The sequence below is a fragment of the Ambystoma mexicanum genome, chromosome 3p, assembly GCF_040938575.1.
Source record: "Ambystoma mexicanum isolate Mex_15411 chromosome 3p, UKY_AmexF1_1, whole genome shotgun sequence".
Classification (NCBI taxonomy): Eukaryota; Metazoa; Chordata; class Amphibia; order Caudata; family Ambystomatidae; genus Ambystoma; species Ambystoma mexicanum.
This window is the reverse complement of record NC_090925.1, coordinates 162,232,851-162,260,764: the sequence shown is the minus strand read 5'-3', so window position 1 is coordinate 162,260,764 and position 27,914 is coordinate 162,232,851. Positions and strand designations below refer to the sequence as shown.

Below are 27,914 nucleotides of genomic sequence, written 5' to 3'. Positions count from 1 at the left end.
TGCCTGAAAATGCATTGGTACTGAGACTGATGTTCACCATAAGAGATTTGCCACTACCGAGACATTTTTCATAAATGCTTTTGTTCTTCAGTTCAGTTTGTATATTCAATTTACTTTGCCTGATTAAACCATTATATATCAACCTAATATTTGAATATCTGCTAATGCATCTACCTCTTTTGTTTGTTTAATTCAGGATTTTATAGGCTCCAAAATAAATGACAAGGCTTGGATTGGACTTTTCAGCACAACACCAGGAAAGCTCTGGACCTGGGTGAATGGATCCACTTTCAAAGCAAAGTCGTAAGTCTCTCTCTAGTATAGTTAATGCTCAAGTGGAAGTCTAGCTCAAGGGGGCCACCACCAATCAGAGGCTTAGTCTTCCGCATCTCAATTTTCACCCATGCGCTCACTCCCTTTCGATTGGCTGCATGTTCAGACATGTGACCCGTATCCAGCAAACCCAATCCGACTAATGGGGCTATCAATGCCTAATTATATACAGTACCAGCTGCTGTGTAATGGGAGGCGGGACCTGCACTCTTTGGAATCCTCTAGGTCCTGGTAGAATTGCATTTGCATTATGGAGTGAGTGCCTTTCACACACCCGATAATGAAGCATTTTTCACACCACCGATACAATTCAAGTAGAACAGCTTCCTACAAAAGCACCCGCCCTCTTGTGTTGCAATTTCCAGAGGTCCATAGGAAGTCAGGTGAGGGTAGAGCAATGCAGAAATAGCAGACATAAAGATGGTGGAGGCAAGCTTTACTTTGTCATCTCCTTATGGCTGCCTAAAGTCCACCCATGCGCTGTATCCTTGGATGATCAAAGAGTCACCCCATGATGCAGGTCCAACTACATCAGTCCATTTATTCTTCCCTTCAACCCTTACAAACCAGCTGCCCACACATGTGAAATTCTCAAACTAAGCAGAGCGAAAGGTTTCTTGGATGTAACTGAAGTCACAGGCCAGCTGGGAGGGAGGTCAGAGTTGGTAAAAAGAAATCAGCAAATTAGGACTGGATCATAAAATGTTTTCACTGCACAACTCCTTATCCTCCTTTTGAAGGATAGGGCCTTGCAGTTAGACTTGCCTTCCCTCCAGTTTGTAGGAGGGTACAACTCTGCCAGCAGGCATGCAAGGATATTGAAAAGTAAAATGTGAGTTAACATGGGGTTGTAGAAATTAAAGTTAAAAAAACACATTACTGTCGGGCCAATGAATGCATCAATTAATCATCTTTCTCCAACTCTACGTGTTAGCACTGGTGTAATTAGATGCACCACTGGATATTAGTATGATATTAGCCTTCTCCCAAGTGCCAAAGTGCCTTTCGAGTGCTAAAATTGCATGGAAAATTGATTTCCAAAGTTAAATGCACAATTGGCCATAACTTTGCTTATTTACATACTGCATCTAAATCCTTGCAAAATAATTTTCAAACAAGCCATATTATGTTAACATGTGTCTACCCTCCAGGTCTGGCAGTGCAATACCACCAGTTAAGACAGGCAAAACAACACGACTTGTATTTATATGAAGGGACTTCACTTTGAAAACAAACCCAATTTGGTGTAGCCCAAACTTTGACTTATATTCATTAAAGGTTATTATGTACTTTCCCTGAGTAGTACCTTTGGTGTGCCCACCACCAGGACTGCCACTTGAGACTGGTATATTATTAATTTGCTTTCTGAATGGCAGGAGGCATTTCACAGAATGTGTGTGGCTTGTGTATCAGCCGGCCATGCACATATTATTTTGCTGAAACATTCCCTGAAAGTTGGCCTTGCTTCCTAACTGTTGCTGGCATGTTGATGGGCAGTGCACAGCAGAACGTGTACATATGTATCTTGACAGGCAGGTGAGTGAGTCAGTTATTCATCCTCTTAGCCAGCAACAACACCTGTGAAATCTTGCAAGGCACAGCACCATTATAACACTGAGGATAATTGATTGATTTGTTATTTATGCAGAATCCCTTTACTTGAGCTCCTGAAAATTTGCAAAAACTAGGATGGTTTCTGTTAACAGATGGGAATTCCTCACACCCAGCTGAGCAATGGTGAGCTAAACCTCCACTGGGTTAGTATCATTGCTCTAGTGATTTGACTTCAGTCAGGCATTTGTGATTGAATATCTTTCTCCCAGTTCATGTATGATGTCCATACTGAATCCCAGTAAAGATTCTGGAGCATTGAATGTGCCCTGAGCATCCATTGTACCTAGGTATGACACCAATGTGGGTCTGTGGATTTCCCAGATACACTTAATACCACTAGGCTAGAACACTGCCAGTGACAAGATCTCCTTGCCCCAGAGTAACCCCAATCCCAAGGTTCTCATTGCAGGTAATGTACAGTCTAGTGTGGTTCAGGTACATCCCTGAACAGGTCTGCTGTCCCGCTGTACCAATAGGGACATGTGAGCCCTGTCTCCATGCTCCCCTTCCACTTTTGGTGTAGAGTTGGGGCCATGCCTAGAACAGTCATGGCACAGACAGCTCAGAAGCCGCACTAGCAGCTCCCCTCAGGAGAATGTTCACCTGCATAGAAGATATCAGATTGGCAAAATATAGTGGCTAGTCCACATTCTCATGGAGTGGGGGGTGAAAGCCTCCTTTTGTGGTTCCACAGGCCAATCCTCTCTCATGGCAAGCCCATCAGGTTCTCTTAGTGCGGGGGGGGGGGGGGTGGGGGTACTCATCTCTAGCATATGTTTAAATGGCTTATGTCGCTACCTATAGGAGCTGATCCAACCATCCATGTAAAGGGGAGTGAGAGGATAACACCCTTCCCTCCATCCTGCTTAGTATATGTCAAGCGAACAGGTTAACCACCTTAATTCCCATCATCATGAAACCCTGGCCTCCTGGTACAGGAACAGACTGCAGGAAGTTTTGCCAGGACCTCTCTTCCTGCCTGGGTGTAGTTCCATGACAAAGGAAAAGGGAAGTAGAAAATCTTGGGGGTATCTCTCTATTTAGTCACTCCCCACCCCCCCTCTTCCAAGAGCTCAAAGTACATAATCGATGTCCAGGGGCCTCACTGGATATATGAGAGGTTCTGCTTTACACGTGGCAGGAAATTCCTGTCCATCTTCAATTAGTGATCCCTCTCCAGTTCATATGGCATTACCCATGGGAACCCTGCAAGGCCCTACACAAATCTTGGTAATCTCAGTGGGCGGGTCTATAGCCATAACAGCAAGGCACCTCACCCTGGGACTTATCTCATGCAGTGCAGAAGTCCCCTTTTAGGAATGGGTAGCTATATCCTTGGCCTGCCTTTCACATGGGAAAACAAGAGTCTGTTTTCTTATCCAGGGGTTGGATAGCACAACTGCACCCACAGCAGTCATCTCTGTGGTTGGTTCAGCCATATCCTGACATGTCTCATTAAGAGGAATCTGTCGACCTATGTTGAAAATCACAGGGACCCATTTGAGAGTAACAATCTCTGGACTGCTGTTCTCTCTCTCATGGGGGATGCTGATGGGCAGTTTCCCTATCGATGGGCAGCAAAGCACAAATGGATGTGCTACAGGAAACTCACTCTGAGAATTCCTATATTCTGCGACCATTTGAGGCAGCAGCTTTCCAGGTGTTCTGAAAGTAGGTGTCTCCAGTCAAAGTGTGTTGCTTCTTACATCCCTTCTCACTTTATCCAGTCCTAAATTCTCCTTATGGAATTGGATATCATGTGGGCACGGATCTGTTAGAACAGTGTTCTCTCACAGGATTCTGCTCTGGTCCTTCTGATGACCGTGGCTAAGTCAAAAAAGGCTGGGCCTCAAATGATAAAATATGGAGTGCTAGAGCCAGCTCAGACCCCTTTTTTGTAAAAGTGGGGAATTCTGTGGCCAATAACCCCACTCCCTCCTTCAGGAGCTGGAAAATCAGGGGCCACTGGCTTTTGTGCTCCAACTGCATGTTCAACCTGCCTTTTAACTTTCCTGACCTCTGGACACAGGAAATTAAGTACAACAAAAAGGAAATCTGTAACACAGTAGTCTGCTTGGTCCTATGTTCTTCTGCACAGATAACGCAGAGGGGCCCTCTCTCAGAAAACTTGGAATATCCTATCCTGTTTGCCCTTCCTCAGTAGAAAGCAACATAGAGGCCACTTTCCCCTCTCCCTTAGGAGTAGGAAACGCAGTGCACACTGATCGACGGGGCCCACCCATAAAAGGGAACTGTGGGGGACAGGCCTCAAATAATTTGAGGGCAAACCCCTCAACCTCCATGTTATCATAAGGAATCCACCGGCATGATGCTTTTTTAGGGCCTTCCAGGTTTCCTAACAGACATAACAGCATCAACTTTCATGATTTCTTCTGGTGAATTTTAATTCAGGCATCTACACAAATTAGCAATTCAGCCAGTGGGAGGGGGATGCAGGGGCGGAGGGGATGTTCAAGCAGACTCCCAGCCAATCCTCTAGGTGTATCATTTATGTCAGTCAGAATGGCACTATCATGTCCCAGGGCTCTCAGCCCAATCACCTCCTTCTTGATAGGTGTCTCCCATCTCTCATTAACTTCCTCTTTTCTCCTGCTGCTCTTTCCTCCACCTTCCATCTGGCCTCTCCACCCCCTCTGAGGGTTGTACCCCACTGCTGTACCCCTCCTTGGAAGACCTTCAAGGGGGGCAATCAGATTCACTTAGCTACTCTCAACTCATGCTCTGCTGTCAAACGCTCCTCTGCCATTTGTATCTCCATGAAGACATTGACCTTGACATCCTCTCTCTCAGTGAGACGTGGTTCAAGACCAGCTCTGTCACTGCTTTTGACACTCTTCTCCCAGATGGATACAAGATATTCTCCAAGCCCAACCCCTATCAGTCTTGGGAGGAGTGGCCCTGAGTTTCACTGAATAGGTCCTGCTTATTATCATTCCCACTCAATCCTGATCTTCCTTTGAATGCCTCATCTGTAGACTAGGTGTCTCTCCTACCCTCTGCCTCACTCTTGCCACTATCTATAGCCCCCTTGCACCTACCCCCTGTTCCTCTCTGAATGGGCTGATATCTCCTCCTCTTTCCCGACCTGCTCCCCCAACCATCTCTTCATTAGTGACTTTAACATTCATCTTGACTCTCTGGATGCGGCCACTGTACTTTACGATTCATCTTGACTCTCTGGAATGCGACCACTGTACATTAACATTCATCTTGACTTTTCGGTTGCAGCCACTGTACTTTAACATTCATCTTGACTCTCCGGATGCAGCCACTTTACTCTTACATGACCTCTGTGATTCTCTTTCCCTCAGAATTCTTCCCTCTGGTTTGACCTACTCTGCTGGACACACCTTGGATACGCTTATCTCCTCAGACATCCCTCTCTACAACCATCTAACTACTCATCTCTCCTGGTCTGACTACTCTCTCCTCTCCTCCCATCTGGAGCTCCCGGGTCCCCCAGCGATGCCTCTGTCCACACTGCCAGTCTCCTTCTCCATCTTTCGACCTATGAAGCATGTGTCAGTCACTGCATTTGCAACCATCTTCATTCCTCCTCCCACCCCTGCTATTGACTCTCATATTGACTCAACATGTTCTAACCTTCATCTCTCCATCCCCAACACTCTGGACATCCTTGCCCCTGTCATGAGGATTCACATGAAGCCTGCCTCCAAGTGCAACTCTTGGTATGACTGCCACTTGGCCACTCTCAAACGCAAGTGCAGAGTAGCTGAGCGGAACTGGCAGGCTTCAAGCACATGCTCTGACAAACTTGCCTGCCACATGCTCCAAAGGCAATATCCACTCTCCATCCACTCTAAGATGAGGGCCCATGCCGAAGCCCGCATCTCTGGTGCCACCAATAACACGACTGAACTTTTCAAAATCTGCAATGAACTTGCCAATCTTAATGCAGTCTCCTCTTCCCTCCTAGGCCCTCTGCACTGCACTGGCGTCTCACTTCCTCACCAAATCTCAGGGTATCCTGTCCGCACTCTTCTCTACTCCCCTCGCCACAACCCCTCCTCTCGGGCCCTTGGCCCCCTTTCACTCTCCCCCATACTCTCCTCATGCTCGTCCATTGCACTGGATGAGTTCTTTAAAGTAGTCCGCTCTATGAAAGTCTCCTCCAAACAGGTGCTCCCCTTCTCTTCCAGAACTATTAAGGACAACATCTTCTCTCTCGCTCCTGCCTTGGTTGACTTTTGTAACCATTCCTTTGCCACTGGCACTTTCCCACAACCCCTCAAGCACTCCCTTGTGCACTCTCTCCTAAAAAGCTGTCTGCTGACCCTTCCTGTCCGGCTAACTATCACCCCTGACTTGGTCAAACTCCTGGAAAAGTTGGTCAACCCCTAACCGACCCATCACACTGAATCTGCTGGATGTCTCCACGACCACTAGTCTGGCTTCAAAGCATCCACAGGCACAGAAACTGTTCTCCTGAACACTCGGATTCCAATTCTCCCTCCGTTCTGATCCTTCTCGATCTTTCCTTCCCCTTGACACAGACAATTATACCATCCTCATAAATGTTCTCCATGATACCCTAGGCATCACAGGCTGGGCACTGACCTGGCTGACCTCCGTCCTTCCTAACCGACCTTCTCAAGTGCAACCGGGCCCTTTCCTCTCCTCCACCTCAGTCTCTACCTGCAGTGTGCCTCAGGGTTATATCCTATCACCCTGGCACTTCAATATCTTCTTTGCCGCTCTGGACCACTTGATCTCCACCTTCTCTCCTCACTTCCAGTGTTATGCTGATTTCACACAGCTCTCCTTTAAACTTCCCTCATCTACTGCCTCTTTTTCCACTCTCATTCTTGATTTCCTGACTGCTATTCAGGCATGGTGTGCTGCTAATGATCTCTGCCTTAATGCCAGTAAGACAGAGATCCTTCTCAATGGGACCCCTGCTCCCTGCTTCCCTCGCACTCTCTGGCTGCCCTCTGTGGCTTCCCTCCACTCACCCTCTTGTGAGGCAAAAAACCTTGGGGTCATCTTCGACTCCTCTCTCTCCTTCTCTCCTCACATCACGGACCTTGCCAAGACGTCCAACTTTCAGCTCCACCTCCTCAGAGGCATTCTCCCTTTTCTCACCTTTGCCCAGAAGCTCAATGTCTCCAGAACTCTGGTTCTCTCTAGGCTGGACTACTGCAACAGCCTCTTCTTCAATCTGCCGCTTTCCTCCCTTCTTCCTCTCAACTAATCCACAATAGGGTTACAAGATATATCCTTGGCCTCAAGCCCATGGACTGCATCTCTCCAGCCTTAAAATCTCTCCACTGGCACCCGGTGGCTGCAAGGATCAAATTCAAGACCCTCTGCTTCATCGACAGGGCTTTCTGGGACCTGGGACTCCGCTACATCCAACTTTCTCCGCCTAAATACCTCCCTGCTAAAAAAAACCTTTCGTCCTCTGGCTTCAACTCTCTGCAGATCAGACGTTTCTCCAAGCAGTGAGTGCGGAGTAGATCTCTTTCTTCGGCAGGAGCCTCCCTCTGGAACAGCCATCATGCCCCTCTCAGACTTGAGCCAGATCTCCTTAAGTTCTGTAAGCGTCTCAAGACTTTCCTTTTCTCCTCCTCCTTCCCTCTCCCCCTCCCTTGCTAATGTTCCCCTGCTGTTGCAACTGGTGCCAGATCCCTTATGAGTCTTACAGGGGCCAGGGCCTCCTCAACCAGTCTATCCCATCACAACTTAACCAGCACTAGCCGTCGGGCATTCTTCCCTGACCAACATGCATCTGGTCCACCCCGTACCTGAACTAGCTGACCCTTACCCATGGTTCCCCAGGCACTTGGACTCCTGGGCTCCCCTCAGCACTTTCCCAGCCCCTGGGGCCCACTCTTTCCTGCACTCCCTCCTCTCCCCCCTTCCCTTATCGCAGCCCTTCCCCCCTGACCTGCCCCCTCCCCTTGCACTAATTGTCACTGTACTAGCGTGGTCCGAATATCACAAGGCCTAGTAGGACCGTTTATTGTTGTTGTTTTTCTCCTTTGTCTCCCCACCTTTTTGTCTTGTGGCACCTAGAAACACTTGTGTATAGTATGTCCAACAAAAAGAATTTGATAAAAATAAATCAAGAAATTCAGAACAGAGTTTTTACTTGATGGCAAAGCTACTGTTCCGAGGCTCCTCAGAAGTGGGAGGGCACCATCTTCCCGGGATGAAGGTGAGTGCACCCCTGTGGTCATCTTTCTAGCCAGGATGAAGGCAAGTGCACCCCAACGCCCAATTTCCACATCCCTCACCCACCTCCACCCCACTTACCTGCAGCTTTCATTTTCCTCACCGGCACAAGGAACGCTGAGCATTCTGGGCGCATCCCTGTCACAGTAATGGCCTCCATGGAATGGGAGAAAGGACTATGTGTAGTTCCCTTCACCCTTGTCCATGGCAGCCATCTTGTTTTGGAGTTTTTTTCAAGTTCAGAAATGGCAAACACGCCGTTTCTCTACTTGAAAAAAGAACGATTAGCATCCCAGTAAAACATACTAGGATGATAAAAGCAATGAATCCCTCTGGGTGTGGGCATTACTGGGTCTGGTAATGTCCCAGGACTAACATTCGCTCGGGCCTGTAACTTGGGCCTAGGGCATTAGCTGACCTGTTAGTGGACCCACCTGTTGGGGTTTATTGCTTAACTGTTTCTGCCAAACAAAAAGAGACAGTCATAGCCTAGTAAGAGCCATTACTTATGCATCAGATGCACTCATTCTTGGGGTAAATAAATTTGAGTATAATCTACAATTGTTACCCTTTGAAGCCTGAATTCAATTAAAATTGCAACATTTCTCTTTTACTTCTATTAAAATCTGAAAAACGTTACATCTGCAATACCCTCCAATAGTGGCCGGGGGATATCTTCAGGCTGGTCTGGACATCCTGCCTGACCTCCTCTTTGCATTACTTGCAGCAAAATTTGATATCTCATCAAAAAGAAAGGTATGACAGTCTGTGTCTTGTTACAGTTCTTTGACTGGAGTAACCTATGCTACCCAAAGTTTGCCAGTTACCCCTGTTGCTTTGCATATTGGCACATTACAAAACACAAATAAAATGAAACTGATAGCTTAGCACTGAAGGTGGTATGATCACATGGCTCAATACTGTTTGAAACTTAATCATCACCACAGCGAAGGTGATCAGGGCCTTAAATCAAGTATTTTCTTCTGAATCTCCAAAGCCCTGGAACTTGTTCTTGGCCAGGTGTTAGCAACCACCTTTCTTTCTAGAATAGCTTGAACATCTGTTCCTCCAAAGATACATGCTGTAGAGAAACTATAACTGTTTACTCCTTGATTGCTTATAAATTCCTATTATGGTATGTTTATCACTAACTAAAGAGATATCTTGCTTTTGTAGGCCAGTACTGAACTAAAATAGATATACACCACTGCGTAACAAATTTGTGTATAGTCGTAATAAAGATTTGTGACTGGGATAGTGCTCCTCAGTCTAGAGTGAGCACTGCTAACCAGGATTAAAAATGGTGTGGGCATTTGAGGTCGTTTTGAAGAATTTGTCAACTTATTTCAAGCAGGGATTTCAAGAATGAGAGTCAGTACCCAGATCCTCCCTTGTATAGGCCAGGAAAGGATTGCATAATTTGAGATTAAAAGATTCAGAAGAACTGACTCTGAACCTTCAACAACATAGAGCTACAGCTCCTCATGCAAAAGAAGATGAAAGCATTACTTGTCAGCAAGTCTGCAGACTGGCAGGTTTCAGCGGTTCTGACATGTGATGGAGGGGACCTGACTCCGGAGATCTCTCTCTCCCTTCACGTATGTTTTTCTAGACTACAAGAGCAGTTTTGAAGAGGGGAGGCCGGAATCTACTACTGACAACCTTCCCCCAGACACATAATCAGGAAGAAGAGCAGAATGGATAATGAGCACACTCACCATTTTGCACCAGTCCACAGTGTGCCAATGGGTGACAAATATGCTGAAAGATGCACACTTCACCAACACTGCAACCTAAAAGCAACACAAACCTTGCCCAGAGTGGATGAAGAGCTTATGGGTGCTAGCAAGTATTGACTAAAATCGCTAAGAAGACATGCTACACTAGTCTCAATTCAGCAATACCGCCATGCATAATCTTCAAAACACAAGAGTTCCTATTTAAAGTCTTGCAGATGCTCACATGAATTAACCATATGGAAAAGCAAAGACATATGGACAACCTAACAGCGCTATAACTAATACATTCATGCATATAAAATGGCACAGTGGGAGCCATGACTGGCTTCAGGAACATTACAATCAAATACACTTGTCTCAGTGAAGACCAGAAGCATTGGGATCCGTGTGGACAACAGGAATGCACCTCGCAAATCCAGGATCTCAGCCAAGGTTGTTTAAGAGATAAAATTCCTTTTTCTGAATGGCAGTGGACTGAAGCGCAGACAGCATAAATCATTTTGATAAAATACAGCTATTTCCAAGCTGGAAAAACCGAGATTATGAATACAGGACACGTGACTCAGTGGACCTGACAGCAAGCCAAGGACCTGTCTTGAGAACGAAAGACAATTTCGCAAAGCCCAGACTTGATTTGCAACAACAGTGTAACAAGAACACCTGCTTGTTGCATTTGAAAGCAAGAACACTCAAAACGCAGTGTTGATTCACACATAATTATGATGCAGAAAGCAAACAGTTACCTTTACTTGGGGAGATACATTCGAGCTGAGAGGAAATTATGTCTCAGGGATGTTGCTCCAGCTAAACCGATGGGAAGACCTTCACAATGCACCAGTTTAGAATTAGGTAATGGGGAGACAGCCAGGCCAGCCACTGGCAACGTGGGACCAATACAAATGATTCCTACAAGAGAACTATATGTGACCTATCACTCAGCACCCAATCACAGGGTGAGACAGGTTCTGGGAACTGACCCCAGCTGTGATGTCAGCAGGGCACTGTGTCTTAGAAAAGAGCTTGCAGCCAGGCTCTGAGTGAGATAGCGTTTGGATTGGTTTCCCTGCGCAGATCCCTGTGTGTTTTCTGGCCAGAATAAAACCACAGTTTAAACTTGCTGTTTGCTTGGACTCCTGCTGCATTCATTTTGGCATCGAAGGGAGTTGTTGGGCTTCCGATGAGTTCTGGAATCAGGGACCCCCAGTAGTCCTACCCTACCTGAGGATTCCCTCTTACCCAACAATTTCATAAACCCTAAGGCACTGATCTTATGTAATGCCTTTTTTATCACTTACTCTGTGTCATAACAAAGTAATTGAGCGTGCCTCATGCAAAATATGACAAGAGGGAGCCCTGTGGTCCCTGCCACACAGAGAACTGCATAGCCCTTTTGCCAATCCAGGGGCATGTGACCAGTGGGGGAAACCCCACGCCTCTTGTTGCCGCTCAATTTGAAAGGACACTCTCTCTCTGCTGGAGAGAATCGACAAGCTATACAGCCACTTGTCAACAGTAGGCTTAACATCATCACTCTCCCAAAGCTTCACCATATGTTTTTTAACCACCAATAGACTCTATAAACTCAGAAGAGCTTACTAGCAGGCTAATTAATACCAGAAGGCTACAGACCCAACACACAGATCATAGACGTACGAGCAGAGTTGTAGTCAGAATTGTCTAATGAGTGGGGTGTGAAGCTAATGTAGTTGGGCCCAGCACAGTGACATAACATTTGTAAATACCCACAGAGTGCTGCTGAGTGGGCATTTACAGATTGTGGGTTGTCCTTGCCCACTCAGGCCCTACCCTGTCTACGCCTCTGCCTATGAGGGAGAGAAAGACCCAACACAAGATCTATATGCTGAAGGAGCTCCCCCCCAAAACAATTCAACCTTCTGACATAACCAAAACATCACTTTTGGAGTTCTAACAGATATCGTCCTGACCTAACTTACAGGACCACATTTTCCACTGGACCAGTAAACATAATGAGTAATCCTTTACTGTGCGTACCGCAGCTCCAAATAAATCTCAAATCTGCTGGGACCTGCGCAAATACGATTCCACTCAATATCCGACATCTTTCACCCTAAGTCTAAATACCAACTGTTCCTATTATGCTGAGAATCCATGTTGAGTCCAAAAGGTGTACAAAGTTTATAGAACAAGGAGGCAGAGAGCGACATACTTTTAGCTAAATGTAAAATATGGGGTGTGAACCATGCAAACTAGCATTTTAGAGTCAAAATACATCAACAAGATTCCTCAAAGCCAGATAGAGACGGGTCTCTCATGACTTCAGCTTATACTTGAAACATAAAAACTCAAAGTGAAGCATAGACTGGCCATCAGAAGAATTTTCTATAGAGGGTTTTGACACAAATGTGTTCTAATACAGCATAATCCTACCTACCAACTGTGGCTAGCAAATAACATGTATTGGTTTTGCTGTAGATCCAACGGAAGGAAAATGATGTACATGTATGTATGAGCCTTAATTTTTTGTGAAGAGACTAGTCGCTCACTTATTACCTCTGTTCCTTGCAGGTGGTTGAAAGAGCCAGACCAGTCTGAAAATGGATGTGGCACAGTAGCCTCGTATACCATTGGATCAGCCAATTGCAGTACCAGACTGCCATGGGTTTGCAAAAAGGAGGCTTTGAAGACCTAACCTGCCGCACAATCAGAAATGTGCCATCTGCTCTGAAGAAAATAGCATATAATACAACTATACAAATGCATTAACATTTTGGTCTGGTAGGCCTTCCTTGGACACTTTTGGATGGACACACACACACAGACACACACACACACTCTCAGACCTAGCCCAAATAAGGACAATTAGTGTCTGCATATCCATCTCTTTATTGTACTTCATTGACTTTTATGGACTTCATTGACATACGGTGCGTTACCCACTCCCAACTCTCATGCTGGATTTCTCCTGCATCTTGTACACATGGTGGTCCTGAATCATGCTGTTTAAATTTTCATCTTGAATCCTGGCTTGTATGTGCTGTTCTCTCGCAACATTATGTGTTACTACTGACTTCTGAAATTGTATTCGCTCTCCCCTCTTGCTTCTCCACTTTTTCGCTGCTCACTCTCTGTTCTCTCCTCCTCTCCCTTTCTCCCTTTTCTAGCTCCTTCCCTTACTTTCTTCTATGCAATTACTCTATCAGAATTGTCCTTGACCTAGTATGATAGCAACCTTCTTTGTCTCCTCCCCCTCTACCTATTCCCCCCTTCCCCCCAGCAGTATCTAAAATGTCATCAGGCCTAGTACGATAGTCGCTTGTTTTGTTCCTCCACTCCCTTTCTGTACCCCTCTCCCTCACCTTTTGCTTTCTCCCTGGCTCTACCAGAAATGTCATCTAGTACGGTAGTCGCCTGTCTGTTTCCATGTCCTTCTCACATGGCCGCCTCCCTTCCTTATCTATGTCTTATCTCTTGTACTATCTGAAATGTCACCAGGCCTAGTACGATAGTTAATTTCACATTCTTATTGTTCTTGGCCTGTAAGAATGTCATTGTATTTTCCCTTATTCCCTCCCTTGCCTTGAAGCGCTTTGAAACACATTATGTACAGGCCCTATATAAATAAACTATCATATCATATCATGTCATACTTAATCACCATCTTCAGATTACTAAGTCCATCTAATAAGTATCTAATGGAAACAGAACAAGCGTGCATGCATGTTCTGTGCCACAGGGATGAATGGACACACACAATTCAAGAAACACCAAAAATTGGGGGTCTGAACTGAAGGCTTGCGGATTCTCTACACAATTCTTGCCCAGAATTCTGATGGACGTTGAACTTTCCTAAACTGTTGATTTGTTTTTCCATCGAACATAGATGCATATCATAACTGCTCAATAACAGGTAACATTATGTTTAGCGTATCCCTCCTCCTCGTTGAATGTTCATTCACCCCTCCCCTCAATTTCTGTAAATCAAACCATCACAAAACTCATTTTATCGTAGGACAATCAAGATTCTGGCAGTGTTCTGCTGCTTTTTTTAGGATTGGTGGCCATCACTGTGGATGCTTCAACCTGCAGAATATATGATAGGTGCTCCATGATGAACGTAGTTCAAACTCTTGACAACCACAAACCTTTTGTAGGGGGCTCGGGCATTCTCCATAATGTACTGAGGGGCCGTTCTACAGCCAGTAATAGGTTAAGAGTCTTACTTGCCCTTGATCATATCTCTGTAAACCCAATAGGATTAAACAGGTTGTATCCAACAACATCTTGGCCTGCCATCGCTGTGAAAGACCTCGGTTTTAAACGATCCACCTCTTTGTCGAGGTTCAAGTTAGTGCAGTCTGTCAGAAGTGTTATTCCAAACTCAAGCTACTGTGAAAAACGTCCTTCCTTTTCTTCCTGTCCACTCTCACACTCTGGTGGTTTCCTCTTCCATGTCTGGTATCTTCGACTATTATAATCTCTTTGCCTTTCTCCGCCTGCTTACCTCCTGCATCAGCGTTAGATCCTACAGAACCCATCCGCTAGGGCTGCTGCTACCCTCTCTGCGCTCATGTTTCCCCGGTACTTCGTTTCTAAATAGGTGGAGTTTAAAGCCCCTTGCATTGTGCATCGCTCTTTTTACCATGTTGGCTCTGAATATCTGCATGCAAAGTTGTGCCATTATACTTATTGTTTCCTTTTTAATTCCAATCATGTTTTTCCAGTGTTTTCTTATCAGTGTTTTCCTGTTTACCCTCCGGATAACTGTTTTTCCAGTGTAAACACACAAATATTAATGTATTGTCTCATTGCGTGCATAAGTAGGGTAATATCTCTCAGAGCAAGATCTTATGAACACTTTCTGGAGAATACAGATGAATAGGTTAATCGGGTAATATTTAACATTTAAAAATTATTCTAGCAAATCATGCAATACTTATTTAGGAACTCTTTGCTCAGACTTTGATTTGTGAAAACAACATTTTCTGCATTGTAGTGGATTATAATTCTAGCAGGTAAGGCATATTGTGATAAAAAGAATTTACCCGGGAGCACTGACTTTGGTTGAGATAAGGATAATTTTGACTGTCAAAAGAAATAAACTCCAAGTAAATAATAACTAGGTTTATCAAGTGCTGCTCACTCCAAAATGAGAAGGGAGTCTCATTAATGTACCTCAGAGCCTTGATTAGAGCAAGTGAGCAGACCAAAACTGTTTGCTGTGTGCGGGAATATCAGGGGATCCTATAGCAGAATGTCATAAAGGCAACTCAGTAGGTCTGGCGATTGTTGCTGATATGTTATATTTTACTAACTTCCTTCAAATCATATTACTTTTTTCTTATTCCTGCTGCAACATGTGCTGTAAAATGTATTGTTTTGACTGGGGATGAGCATGGTTCTCTCACTTCACTCTGTGTGGGAACTTTTGCCCCATACCTAAAATCAAAAGCTGGCACCAATGAATGTACATACAAACAGTAAGTGAACATATCTCACAGTGAAATATTGCATCCACTATCTGAAAAATAAGTTGCGCCGTCCACCCACATGTATCCTTTACTTGTGCATTGAAAATCAGCCACAATTATTGGAAAATAACTGCACCAGTCTCCAGGATCGCAGCCTCTTTTTCCACATCCTGTGCAAATATTCATGACTCACTTGCCCTCTCATCATTTCCCCTCGACACCCCCATGTCTGGCTTTCAACAACACGCTGCTTTGTAAAGATAACTTGAAAAGTACACATACCATAGTAAGGTACTCACTCAAGTATATAAATCCTTATAGAACTATGCTAGGGAAAAAGTGTACAATTGTTGCATTATTCCCCCCATATTTACTGGGAGACTACAGATACCAGAATGCTATTCAGCACAATGCTAATAAATGGCCTTTGGGTTTTGAAGGGCTTTTAACAAAATGTAATGTGTGAAAGGGTTACCTGTTTGTGTTTCACTGTTCGACAAATTTCTATTTATTATATTTATTTTTGCATTTATAAAGCGCACAAAGTCCAGGGGAAACTAGGCACTGGTTACAGAGTAACAATCAGTGTTGGGGTAAGTGAGTATAACAGAGCAGTTAATTGAAAAGTCAGGTCTTGAGCTGTTTCCTGATGGTGTGATACGATAGTTCAGAATGCAGAGGGAGTGGCATCGAGTTCCAGAGGGTGTCAGCAGAGACTGGGGAACTTGACCCTTGATTCTGTTGTGCTTGAACCTGGGACAGTGAGGCCGTGGCTGTGGGTAGAGCGTAGAGGTCTGGTGACACTGTGTCTGCTGATTCTCTGTGAAAGGTAGGATGGGGCTCTGTTTGCAAGGCAACGGTGAGTGATGGAGAGGACTTTGAATTGATCCTTTCTCTGATGGGGAGCCAATGGACTCTCCTTCTTGAGTCTGAGATGTGGTCATGCTTGCCAAGGTTGAAGGCAGCGCAGAGTGTGTTGTTGTGTTTAACTTGGAACTTGTTCGGGTTCCTGTCTGTAGTGCCACATAGGAGTGCATTACAATAATCTATTTTTGAGCCGATGATGGCCTGGGCAATAGTGAGGCGATTGTAAGTGGAGAGCAATGGTTTGTTTGCATTAATGAGTTTGGTGGCATTGGCTGCAGTGGACGCGATGTGATGTGTGCTGAGATTAGCGTCTAAATAGACACCAAGTGTTTTCACATCTGGGGATATGGTAATAGTGTGGCCATCAATGTTGATTGATTGGAAGGCTGGGTTGAGTTTGGCAAGTCGTGCAGGAGTTTCAACAAGTGGAAATTCCATTTTGTCATAGTTGAGGCAGATACGATGGCAGGCCATCCAGGTTTGGATGGTTTTGTAAATGGTATTTCTCTTGATAGAGTCATGATGGTGGTCAACAGAGAGGGGGATGAGGATTTGGGTGTCATCCGAGTAGTTTGTATATGTGATTCAGAGGGAGTTCAGGTGGTCGAAATCAGGGTTTTGTTTATAAGTTGTTGAGGGTGGGGGGAACACAAGATTCTTGAGGGAGATGGGCGTGGCCGGGGGACTCACCAGAGAAGACCTTCGATGTTCTGTTAGTGAGAAAGGAGGAAAACCATTTAGCAGCTTCAGGAGCTTCAGGAGAGAAGTTGGCGGAGGTGATGAGATGGTGGCAAAGTGTAGGGTTGTCGAAAAGGTCGAAGGCTGTTGAAAGGACTAGCAGCAGGAGAAGTGCAGGTTTGCCAGAGTCTCTGGAATCATCAAGTTGGTTCTTTAGGTCGAGTAGTGCTGTTTCAGTACCATAGCCAGGGCAGAAGCTGAATTGGCAGAGCCTGAGGATGTGGTGTTCCTCCTGGAATTTTCTGGATCTCCATATAGGCATCTCTGTCGATGATGTTTAGGAGGAAGCGGACAGTGGTGATGCTGCGATAGTTGGTTGGGATGGATGGGTCAAGTGTAGGTTTTTTAAGGAGAGGAGTGATCCAGGATTCATTGAGGAAAGAGGGGATGGAACAGGAGGTGAAGACAGCATTGATAATGAAGGTGTTGAGAGGTAGTAGTGGTTCAGCGAATTCCTTGATGTGAGTGGCTGGCCCGATATCGCCTTTGATTTGTTTGGAGTTGATTTTGTTTTGCAGTTTGGCAAATTTGCCTACGATGGCATCTTGTACTTTACTGCACCAGAAATCAACTTTCACAAAGGTGGAGGGGGGCTGCAGGAGATGCAAAGAGTTCTCGTGAACTTGAGTTAGAGGCAGTGATTCTTCGAGGTATCGGAGAAATTAGAGTTGTTGGCGATCATTGGGGATGAAGGCCAGTGTACTTCAATTGCATGTTTTTTATGATGGATGGCTTGGAGGTCAGGGGTGAACCAAGATCTTTTTCATCTGGTGTGTTTGGGTTTGTGTAGCTTGAGCAGGGCACGGTTGTTAACAGCCTAGAGAGCAGGGTGTTGTAGTGGTCGATAAGGATGTTGGCATCTGGCAAAGAGTTGAAAGGGAGGTTAGAGTTGCTGAGGAAGAGCAAGAGTCGGTCACTATTGAGGTTGCAAGTGCAACATGAGGTGTTAGAGGGGCGGATGTGAGGTTTAAGAGTAGGGATGGAGAAGGTAATGATATGGTGGTCTGACCATGGACAGGGTGTGTTGGAGAACAGGGTGGTGTAACAATTGTGACCCACGAGCCAGTAGAGTGTGCACCCTCCAGAGTGAGTAGGGATGCATTGGGTGCAGCCTAGGGCAGAAGTGACGTTAGCAAGTGCAGTGGCATCTTTGTCTGTAGGGTTGTTGAAGCCGAGATTGAAGTCACCTAGGATGAGGAGCTTGGATTTGGGTTTGAGGTTAGTGGAGAGGAGTTTTGAGAGATCATCTTTGAAGGTGGTTGGAGGCCCTGGTGGGCGGTAGATGAGGTTGATGGAGATGGTGGTGTTAGGGGATAAGGTGAGTTTTGCAGTGAGGATCTCACAGTTAGGCGGGAGCTGATGGTTACTGAGTGAGTGGGGATAGAGTCCATGTAAATGATTGCAATACCACCGCCTTTGATGATGATCCTGTCTGTATGGAGCATTGCATAGTCTGAAAGAATGGCAAAGGAGAGTGCCACTGCAGAGGCAGTGTGGAGCCAGAATTCGGTGATGGCCAGCAGGTCAATGTCACTAATAGTTTGATCAAAATGTCAGGAGTCTGTGCAGTCAATGATCTGGCGTTAAATCAAGGTGCAGTGGAAGTGTTGGGGGTGTAGGAAGTGTAAGTAATGGGGGTGTTATGAAATAGAGGTGGAGCAGGGGGTGTGTGGGAAGTAGTGCTGGAGGTGAGAGCAGGTGAGAGCAGGTGTTGGTAGCTCAGAGCAGGAGTTTAAGGTTTATGTGCAGAAGTTAATATTGCGAGTGGGTGGAAGAGGGGAAAGCAGGCAGAAGGTGGTGTAGGATGTTGGGTGCAAGAGGAGAGGTGATGGGAGCAGTCAGGTCCTGTGCACGGCTGGGTTGGATCAAGGGGTGGTAGGTATGAACATGTAGGAGGGGAAGAAAAGGTTGGGCAGTGGCTGCTGGCGGTGCAGCAGTGGTTGAGGGTTTGTCTGGAGAGGTGTAGACTTGGGTGTGGGAGATGGCTGGTAGGTGGATCTGGGTTGTTGTAGATGTCTGTAGGATCTGTGAGAGGAGAGGGGTAGGTGAGGAGATGGGAAGCAGTGGTGGTAAGAAGTATATTGGGGGACATAGACATGTTTGCTCTGCAGGCAAATTTCAATAAGCAATAAGGACATGAAACCGCATTATCAGGCGACATAAGCAAAAGCTTAACTTCACAGGGCTGGTGGAGGAGGTCAAGGAGGCTATTTGGGAGCGTGGGGACAGCTGCTAGGTGAGCTGGGTGCCAGCCAGTCCGGCTCAGACAGGCAGAGGCAGGCACTGGCAGTCTTGTGCTTCTGCCTTTTGTGAGGGCCTTGTGTGTGGGCACTGTGCAGGGTTCATCTATGATGTGATAAATATATTACATTCTACCAAAAATAAATACTTTTTATCATCATCAAAATCACTTTTATCCAGCACAAACAAGTACGTATGTAATACGATTTGCATACAAATATAAAAACTCTCCTCCACATTCATCTGATATTACAGAGTGTGTCTTGTATTTTTCCTTTTTATTTAAAAATAGATTTAGAAAAATTGTTTTCACAAGTTATATAACTACAGATGATATGCCTAATAAAACTAGCTACAAAAGTTATGATACATTGGTTGCAATCGCATATATAAATAAAAACAAATGTCATCAATAAGACATTAAAATCAATTAAAATACACAATATAATTTAAAAAAAAAACGATTTTCCATATATTACAAATCCACAAAGGTTGTACTTTACAATGTGGCATCTGTTCAATATAAGCAGATTATGCGAATGCAATGTAACTAAAAATAAGTAATTCGATTGCACACTACACAAATGGGGGAGAGCAATGCATCTCGCAGCCCCGTAAAGCAGTAATTTGAAGCATTAATCTGTCCTCGGCAAATATTACAGGAAATATAAAAATGACTCACTGCTCTTTTGATCTTAATAGCCAGTCACGATGAATACATTTAGTGACACATTAAACAATATTCACCTCTTCTGTACTTTTACATATCAACAGTGCTTCTGAGGCTATGCTAATGCTAACAGATCTAAATATAGGTATCAAATGGAGAACTTGCAGAGCTCCCAATCGAAGGCAAAATAATAGAAAGTGATACACTGTATCCTCACTGGTACCGCAAAGTGGGTAGATGGCCGAACCATTGGTATCCCAGGATTTGGTGAAAGAAACCAACCTAAGAATACCCATCCTGAAGTTGGGGTGTAGCATGCAACCATACGAAGAGGGCCAGGGCGTTGATAACTCCTGTTTGCTCCTCAAATAACCTGGACCCAATTTCAGGCGCTGGCAATCTTCCACCATACTCTTCCTAATAGTGTCCACAAGCAATCGCTTAATGCAACCAGACATGGTTTTAGTAGTATACAATGGATGCTACCATAGGCCATACTGCCCTAAATTATAATGGGTATCATAATGGGTGGTCTTGATATGTGCAGCCGATGGTAAACACACTCTTCCTTCTAAGCTCAACAGATGAATCAGTGCATTACGATACATGTCCAGGCTGGGAGCATACCATAGCCATAGCCAAAACAACACTGGTTTAATGGAGGTCATAGACATAGATCTACTTCAAGATGGATAAGCATATTAGGGGGCCCCCAGGATAGCATGAGAATATCCTTGAGAAATGTGTTTTCTACTCTATCCAGTGCTGCAGAATTCACATTTCCCCAAAGTTCTGCCCCAAAAAGAGCAGAGGTAACAGCTTGGTTCTTATACAGCTCCACTGCAAATGTCCCCCCTTCCATGCCGGTCAAAAAAAGCTTGCGCAGCACCGCTATGTTTTCCTAAAGTGACACATGATTTATACAACTGCACTGTGGAGAACCCATCCTCATGGAAGCTGCTCACTAGATAGTCAGATATCTTAACTTGTTCTAGTCTACAATTTGCTACCCTAATATTGGTAGTTTGTTATTTAGCAAACCTAGGCTTAAAAACCACTGCTTTGGTTTTATCAGTATTTAGGAGCAGTTTCAACTCCCTGGACTTTGTCATAAATTACACCATGGTAGCACTGAGCCCCATGTGGAGAAGTGGATAGTAAAACAGTGTCACCTGCGAAGAAGAGCGATGGATATTTCTCAGAACCCATCCTCGGGGGATCAAAGCATTCATTGAGTAAAGCTGAAATTACCTCCTCTATAAATATGCAAAATGGAAGAGGGGCAAGGACACACCCTTGTCTCACCCCATTGGTGACGTTCAATTGGGGTGTGACCTCGCCAGCTAACCCAAAATGAACAACTGCCTTGTTATTATGAAGCGATTCAATGGTCGCTATAAGATGATACAGTATATTGCTGCTAGCTAGAACCCGCCAAAGCATGTCCCGGGGAACACTGTCGAATGCCGTTTTACGGTCTACAAAGACGGCATATATTTTGACTTTTCGTAAGACTGTATACTTCTAAATATGAAAAAACAAACAAAGCTTTGATTGACCGTAGCCTTTCTCTTTTGAAAGCCAGCCTGGAGAGTGCTAATGATGTTATTATCTTTGGTCCATGTTTTAAGATGCCCCTAGCAAAAAGGTTTGCCAGAGCTGTCCAAAAGTGAAATTGGGCGATAATTTGCCAGATGTTCTCTCCCTCCCTTTTTATAAATTGGCACAATCTCGGTATGACGCCACGACTTCAGCACTATATTCAAATTAATACATGCTGAGAAAAAGTCCACAAAACAGGAGCCCATATAACTAGTGTGTCCGTAAATAGATCAATTGGCACCCAGTCAGGACCTGAAGCCTACCCCACCTTCTGGCAGAAGTAATGTCATCTAACCCAAGAACTAGCCTATCCCCTTCTGTCGCAAAACTGGCGTTGGCCTCACTGCCAGATCCTCATCCCTGCAAATGTATTTGGTGTTAAATATAAACATTTGAAAATAACTTAGTAAGTAATTATTTAATTATAACTGTTCTGTGTCATATTGGCCTGGAGGAGGGCATAGATTTAGGAGGAGGGCATAGATTTAGGCAACTAACTATTCTATGTACTTTCAGGATGAAATGCCCATTTGCATTTCTTTTTCTTCACATGGAAAGGTTATGAGCATATTGTCTTAATTTAAAAACTCTCCTTGAAGAAAGAAAGTGCTAAGCAGCAATTAAGGTGCCTGTAGCGTCTTATGGGCTGCTGGGTGCGGTTGCTCTAGAGAGCCACAAGAGGTTGGAGGTGACCATGACTTACATGAAAGTTTCACATAACTTTCCTTTTAAAACCATCAGGCAGCTGACACTTTGCTGCTCTCCTCTGGTCAGATACACATACACAGTCTGTGGGCACAAACTGTGGCCACAAACAGACACTGAGAAATCCATGTTGAACCATTTTTTGCAAATATGTGTCAGTGGTCAAGGGCTATTTGGAGTAATTTTAGCCAATTTGTAGACGTGAAGCAGCAACCACAAAAATGGCTCAAATGTGTCTACAATTCCTCAAAATAGCTCTGACCACTGATGAATAAACATTTCTTTTTTACAAAAAAACTGATGTAACATTGAATGTGCAGTGGTTTTTAATACGGTCAGGGGACAGGAGGGGAAGAAATTGAAGAAAGCAAACAGGCATAGATGTGTGGGAGTAGGGCCCTTTTGCTATTGTCTGACAAGCCCCCTCTCCAGCCACCCCTTCACCACACAAACCTCCTCCCATCCTTGCTCACACTAATGCACGACTGGAATAGGGCAAACAGTGTTTTTTCAGTTAAAACCTAGTAGGCACTTTTTCTTCCGGGGGTGTTTTTCCAATGTTTATCGAGTTTCACTAAAAATTGAAAATACTACATTTATACTACATCTCATTCTCTTTGTTCCTTTGAAGCACTCCTGATTCAGGTTCCACGGTTTAACCGAGCAAGATTTGGTGTCCGATCCTTTTCTGTGGCGGCTCTTCATCGGTTGTACAAATTACCACTGTCCATTGAGCATCTCAGCCACAACCTACACCTGCAAACTCATAAACGCATGCAGACAATTCCTATCACCCGACAGCTGCATCACTTTGGCCAGAGCCCTAGTCCTATTCCGACTCGATTACTGTAACAAATTATATGCTGTCACTAATATACACAACATCCATAAACTCCAGGTCCTTCAAAATAACGACCTCAGAGCTGCGCTCAACATCCCTAGATCTGCGCATATCTCCTCAACAAGACAAAAACTCCATTGGCTACTGATAAAATATATCACAATCAAAAGACTAACCTTGACACACAAATATCTCCACTTGGTGGCCCTCGCCTACTTATCAGACAAATTCACAATACCACACCTCACAAGACCCACAAGAACTGCCTACCTACACCCCCTCAAAACACTGAGATTCAAGCTCCAAAAAGAAGGCGGCAGTAGCTTACCCACGATTGCCAGCAAACAATGGCACACCCTGCCAGTCCTGCTTAGAGCGCAAGAATCCTAATTCTGTAGACAACTCAAAATGCACCTCTTCACTAAATGCCTGGGTAATTAATGCCCCCACCCACGTCTGCTGAACTCTTCGAACCACCACCATCCATCCTTGTCCTGCCAAATGTAACTATGTAAAATCTATATCAATAATAATGCATTTGAACTGTATATACAATGCCCTTTTAATATGTAACCTCTGCAACAATTGTAACTTTTTTTCTGCAAGAAAGCGCACAGATGCCTTCAGGCTCGAAGCGCTATATAAGTGTCAAAATAAATAAATAAATCATTTATCCTTCTGTTGTCTGTTGAAACCGTTATTGATTATATTCACTTTTCTCTTTTTCTGCTCCATGTCCTCAGTTTCTGAGCACCAATATGCCCGTTTTGGTAATTGTAGCATTGTATAAATAGGCATAACATAACATTTTGTATGGCCGATCGTATTTTAAGCCAGGGGTCTCTCAGGGCCGGGCATGACACCAAATATACAAAAGCGATCCCCTTGTACCACCTGCTCTCCAACATAATGCTATAGTATTTGATTATATATTATGTAGTCGTTTCCAGGATCTATACTATCTATATAGAAGTGTATATTGGTCCTCTAGAACCTCTGTAGATTAAAGCCCAATCTTTTTCCTCCCACTGACCATTCAATTCTGTTTTCCAAACTTGTGTAAATCCAGGGTGCCCAAATAGTTTAGGCTTAAGTGATTCCTTGCGTATGGCTGTTATCCATCCATTTTGGGGAGGTAGTAACATTAATAATTCTCTTCCTGGGAGCAAGCTCTCAACTAGCTTCTATCTCTTACTCGGGGAATGCAATGGCCAATGTCACAATTGGAAGAACTCCATGTGGTCTAGTTTGTTAAACCCAATGGGCCTCATTCCGAGTATGGCGGTAAGGGATAGCGGCCACCGCTAACGAGAGCGGTGGCGGTAATCCCTTACCGCCATACTCCGAGTTCCCTTTGCGCCATGGAGGTTTTAACACCTGCTTTTAGCAGGTGTTAAAATCCATGGCGCTAAGGGACCTTGATGTTAATTACGCCACCGTAATTTACGGTGGCGTAATTAACGCCTTCCCCACTCCCATTATGCCCTATGGGGCAAGAATGGGAATGGGGAAGGGTAAATGGGGATTGGGGAATTACCGCCCCGCCAACCTTGGAATGGGGCGGTAATTCCGCCATCCACCAAGGCGCTGCCGGTCCGGGTACGGCGTCAACCAAGGCGTTAATAGCGCCATTGGTTAGCGCCGTACTCGGAATGAGGCCCAATGTCCGCTTCACATCTTTCAAAACTCTTGATCCCCCCAACCAACCTTATCTGCCATCATGGTGCATCAACCTTTTCTCCATGTAATAACTGGTTGACATTTGCATAAAATTGGCGTCGATAGACTCCATCAACATTCTGACGATTTGCACTTGAATAACAGCCCTATATAAACATTGCAAAGAAGTAGTTTCTCTTAGGTTTTGTATTGTCCGACTTGATTCTAAACAAAGTTTTGCTTTGTGTCAAATTTCATGTTAATGGCTGTGTATTTTATACATGACTCCCTTCCAGCCAATCAGCCACCGTAGGGGTCTGTGATCAGTTCTGAGAGGGAAGCAAGGGCTGGGAATGTAAGACCTGAACATTCTTAATATCCCAATGACTGTGAAACATTCTTTCTCCATTGGCAGCACCCCCTCTAGTGTGTCACACACTATCTCTCTGCTGTTCAGAGCCAGGAGTTGATCTTCACCTGCACCAACATTTGAGAAAGCACAGACCTGCCTCTGATTCGGATGCATGCGTTTGAACAATGACTATCTGACTGTAGTCAGGAGCTCTGCGGGAAGAAGCTGCAAACCCTTGCAGCAAGCTTCTGCTCAGACTGCTTCTGGTGTATTTGTATGGATTACTCTTGCTTTCACAGTGGTATCAGGCGGATTGAATATTGATACCAGAAATGTTCAGATGTGATCCAGCTGTTAGAACCTACTCCTGCTTTCTTAGTTGTCCAGGTAGGCTGCAGATCACTTTCCCACATGGCGCATTTACTAGCATTTAGGTTTCAGCTTGGCTACATTAAGCAACTGAACCAAAATGTCCAATTTATGTTGAAGTCTGTCCCAGCTGACAATGAGCCTCTATTTATATCATATTGATGATCAACATTGAATCTTAGGCACCAGGCCTGTCATCCGATGTGACAGGGATATGCCGCAAGACAAAGGTAGCCTTCTAAACTGGTAAAGGCAGCCTGGAGTGCAGAATACTCACTTCTCCTTTGCTTCACCTGTAAGGGCAATTTGCCACTTTCCAAAATTGAGGCGGATAAAAGCCAGTAGGTTACCAGCCCCTAGGTTGCCAGTTGTGGACATGGGTAGCAGCATTCAGTCATTTATAATCTAAATGAAGTCTGTGCTTTGTCTAGTTTGGCCTTTTAACTAGAGCCACTAAGCTACTCCACAAACTAAAAGTTCCATCAACCCTACCTAGGACAAAGACAGCTCTTTCTCAATGTTGTGACATGCATTCATCCTTTCTATGAACCTGTCGAGTTAGGACTTGACAGTAATGTTGTGCCCAGTATATCTATGGTGGTTCAACCAATCAGTCAGACCAGAAGTAAATTTGAGATCAGCGGGAACTATCGAATGTGTGATGGATGACCACCCTGTGTATTACCCATTACTCCCTTTTGCTGTTAACTTTGTCCCCTTAAACTTAGTGACTTCGGGATGGATTACAGGGCCAGTTCTATCTAGTGTGACATATTTGGTTGTTGGTAATAGCATAATATCCTGTTTGACCAATCGTATTCTGCTTAGGTCTATGCAATATTTGAGACAGTGATCTTGACTGGGACCTATAGTTTTATTTTTCAAATTACAACATCCCAGAAAAGATACCAGCACAAAACAAAGTCGGGGCAAAGTAAGAGCATTCAATCGTAACAGTGCAGTGCAAATAAACAGCAACCAAATGCATGCTTATTATTTAGGGTTTATTAATTTGTATACTCAACCATCTTGGTCTTCTGGCCATGCCAATGCTTGAATAGTGCCTGATTTTGTTTAAGTTCAGCAATTGTTTGGCCTTTATTTTCCTCTGACCCAGAAAGCAGTGAAATGTTTTTTCGGGATCTGTGACATCCTTTCCAGACTCCCTTCCACACAAAGAGGGGTGGACAGAGGGGTGGACAAAGAGCAATGACATTAGGCCAAACATGGTTTTATGTGTCATCTCCCTGTAGGCACACAACTAGGAAGAAGAAGCAGTGCATCACTAAACCCTTGTCAAATTCTTTAATTACAAGACCATCTGGGTTGGGATGGAAAGCCATAGAAATCTTGAACGTAGCTTTACCCAATCCACATGGGCTTCTTGCATTCCGGACAGGCGGGAGCCTGATTGGGTGCTGGACATCGAACGTTGGATGGCTTTGCAATTCTTAAACCAAAACACTTCAAAAACTGAATTTCTATAATTTTCACATGTGAAGCCTGATCTGTCGACTATACACATGTTCCATGAAGCAAATATTGTAGGGGCCCCCTTGCAGTGTGTTTCTTTAGTAAAAGCTGTGAGCCTTACACTGGATACCCATCTATCTTTGCTCCCTCAGATGAATTCACTGGTGAAGTCAGACCATGTCCTTGAATTCTCACTAAGATTGGTTAAGCCTTTTGTTTTGGTGTCTCATTTTCGCTCCCTAGTCCTTTCACAGATTGATACCGTAAATTCTTTGTTATCAGGGCTCTCAAAAACAACACTTATGCCATTGAAGTCCTTTTTAATTGCAGCTGCTGGTTTAGTCTGTGGGGCAAGGACATATGCATCGCTGCCTGTGGAATTCAGGATGGACTTCAAACTGCTCTTTATTGTCTATAAAGCATTATGCTTTCGGTCGCCGGAGCACGAATTTAGGAAAGGTAAGTCTCGGGAGGTCAGAGGGGGCTGCGCAGCCGCAGTCTCTTGAGCTCGAGGTGCCAAATTTCAATGAATAGGTCTTTCTCAAGGGCTGCTGCGAGCCTTTGGAATGCCCTCCCAAAAGGACTCCTCCCGATCAAAGATTACTTGAACATCAGAAAGATGTTAAAAGCTTGGCTTTGGGATCAAGCATCTTGGATTTTACGTGTTGTACAGTACGTTTTATGAACAAGGTTGAGGCATGTTAGAGATTTTAGGATCTGTGATTGGGTTTTTTTGAGTATAATGTGGTTTTAGATAGTGGGTATCTTGGGGGATTAATTTTAGGTGAGGTCATTTGTACTCATTGTTATTGCATGATGTATTTGCTGTTTGTTATTGTGAATTATACATTTTGTGTATGGTTGTTTTGTAAAGCGCTCCAACACTTTTGTTCGCTGTTTTCACGCTATGGAAACATTGTTCAATAAATAAATAAATGCACTTGACCATACAGGCGAGTTCTGGGTTCTGTTAATGCTCATCTCCGAATGTGCACCTGATGTTTCCCTCCACAGATATAGCATTTATACTATTATATTGGTATTC

At 44.5% G+C, this 27,914-nt stretch overlaps 1 protein-coding gene across 7 annotated transcripts in view; it reads left to right on the top strand.

The window, feature by feature from the left end:
* Positions 1-23,695, top strand: part of LOC138580197 (killer cell lectin-like receptor subfamily B member 1B allele B) — a 208,430-nt gene extending 184,735 nt beyond the window's left edge. For all 7 annotated transcript variants that reach the window (XM_069650539.1, XM_069650545.1, XM_069650546.1 and 4 more), the window contains 2 exons: positions 197-303; positions 12,450-23,695. In XM_069650539.1, the coding sequence (XP_069506640.1) occupies positions 197-303; positions 12,450-12,573 (231 nt within the window). In that variant the 3' untranslated portion in view covers positions 12,574-23,695. The remainder of the gene's footprint in view (positions 1-196; positions 304-12,449) is intronic.
* Positions 23,696-27,914: the final 4,219 nt, after the last annotated feature.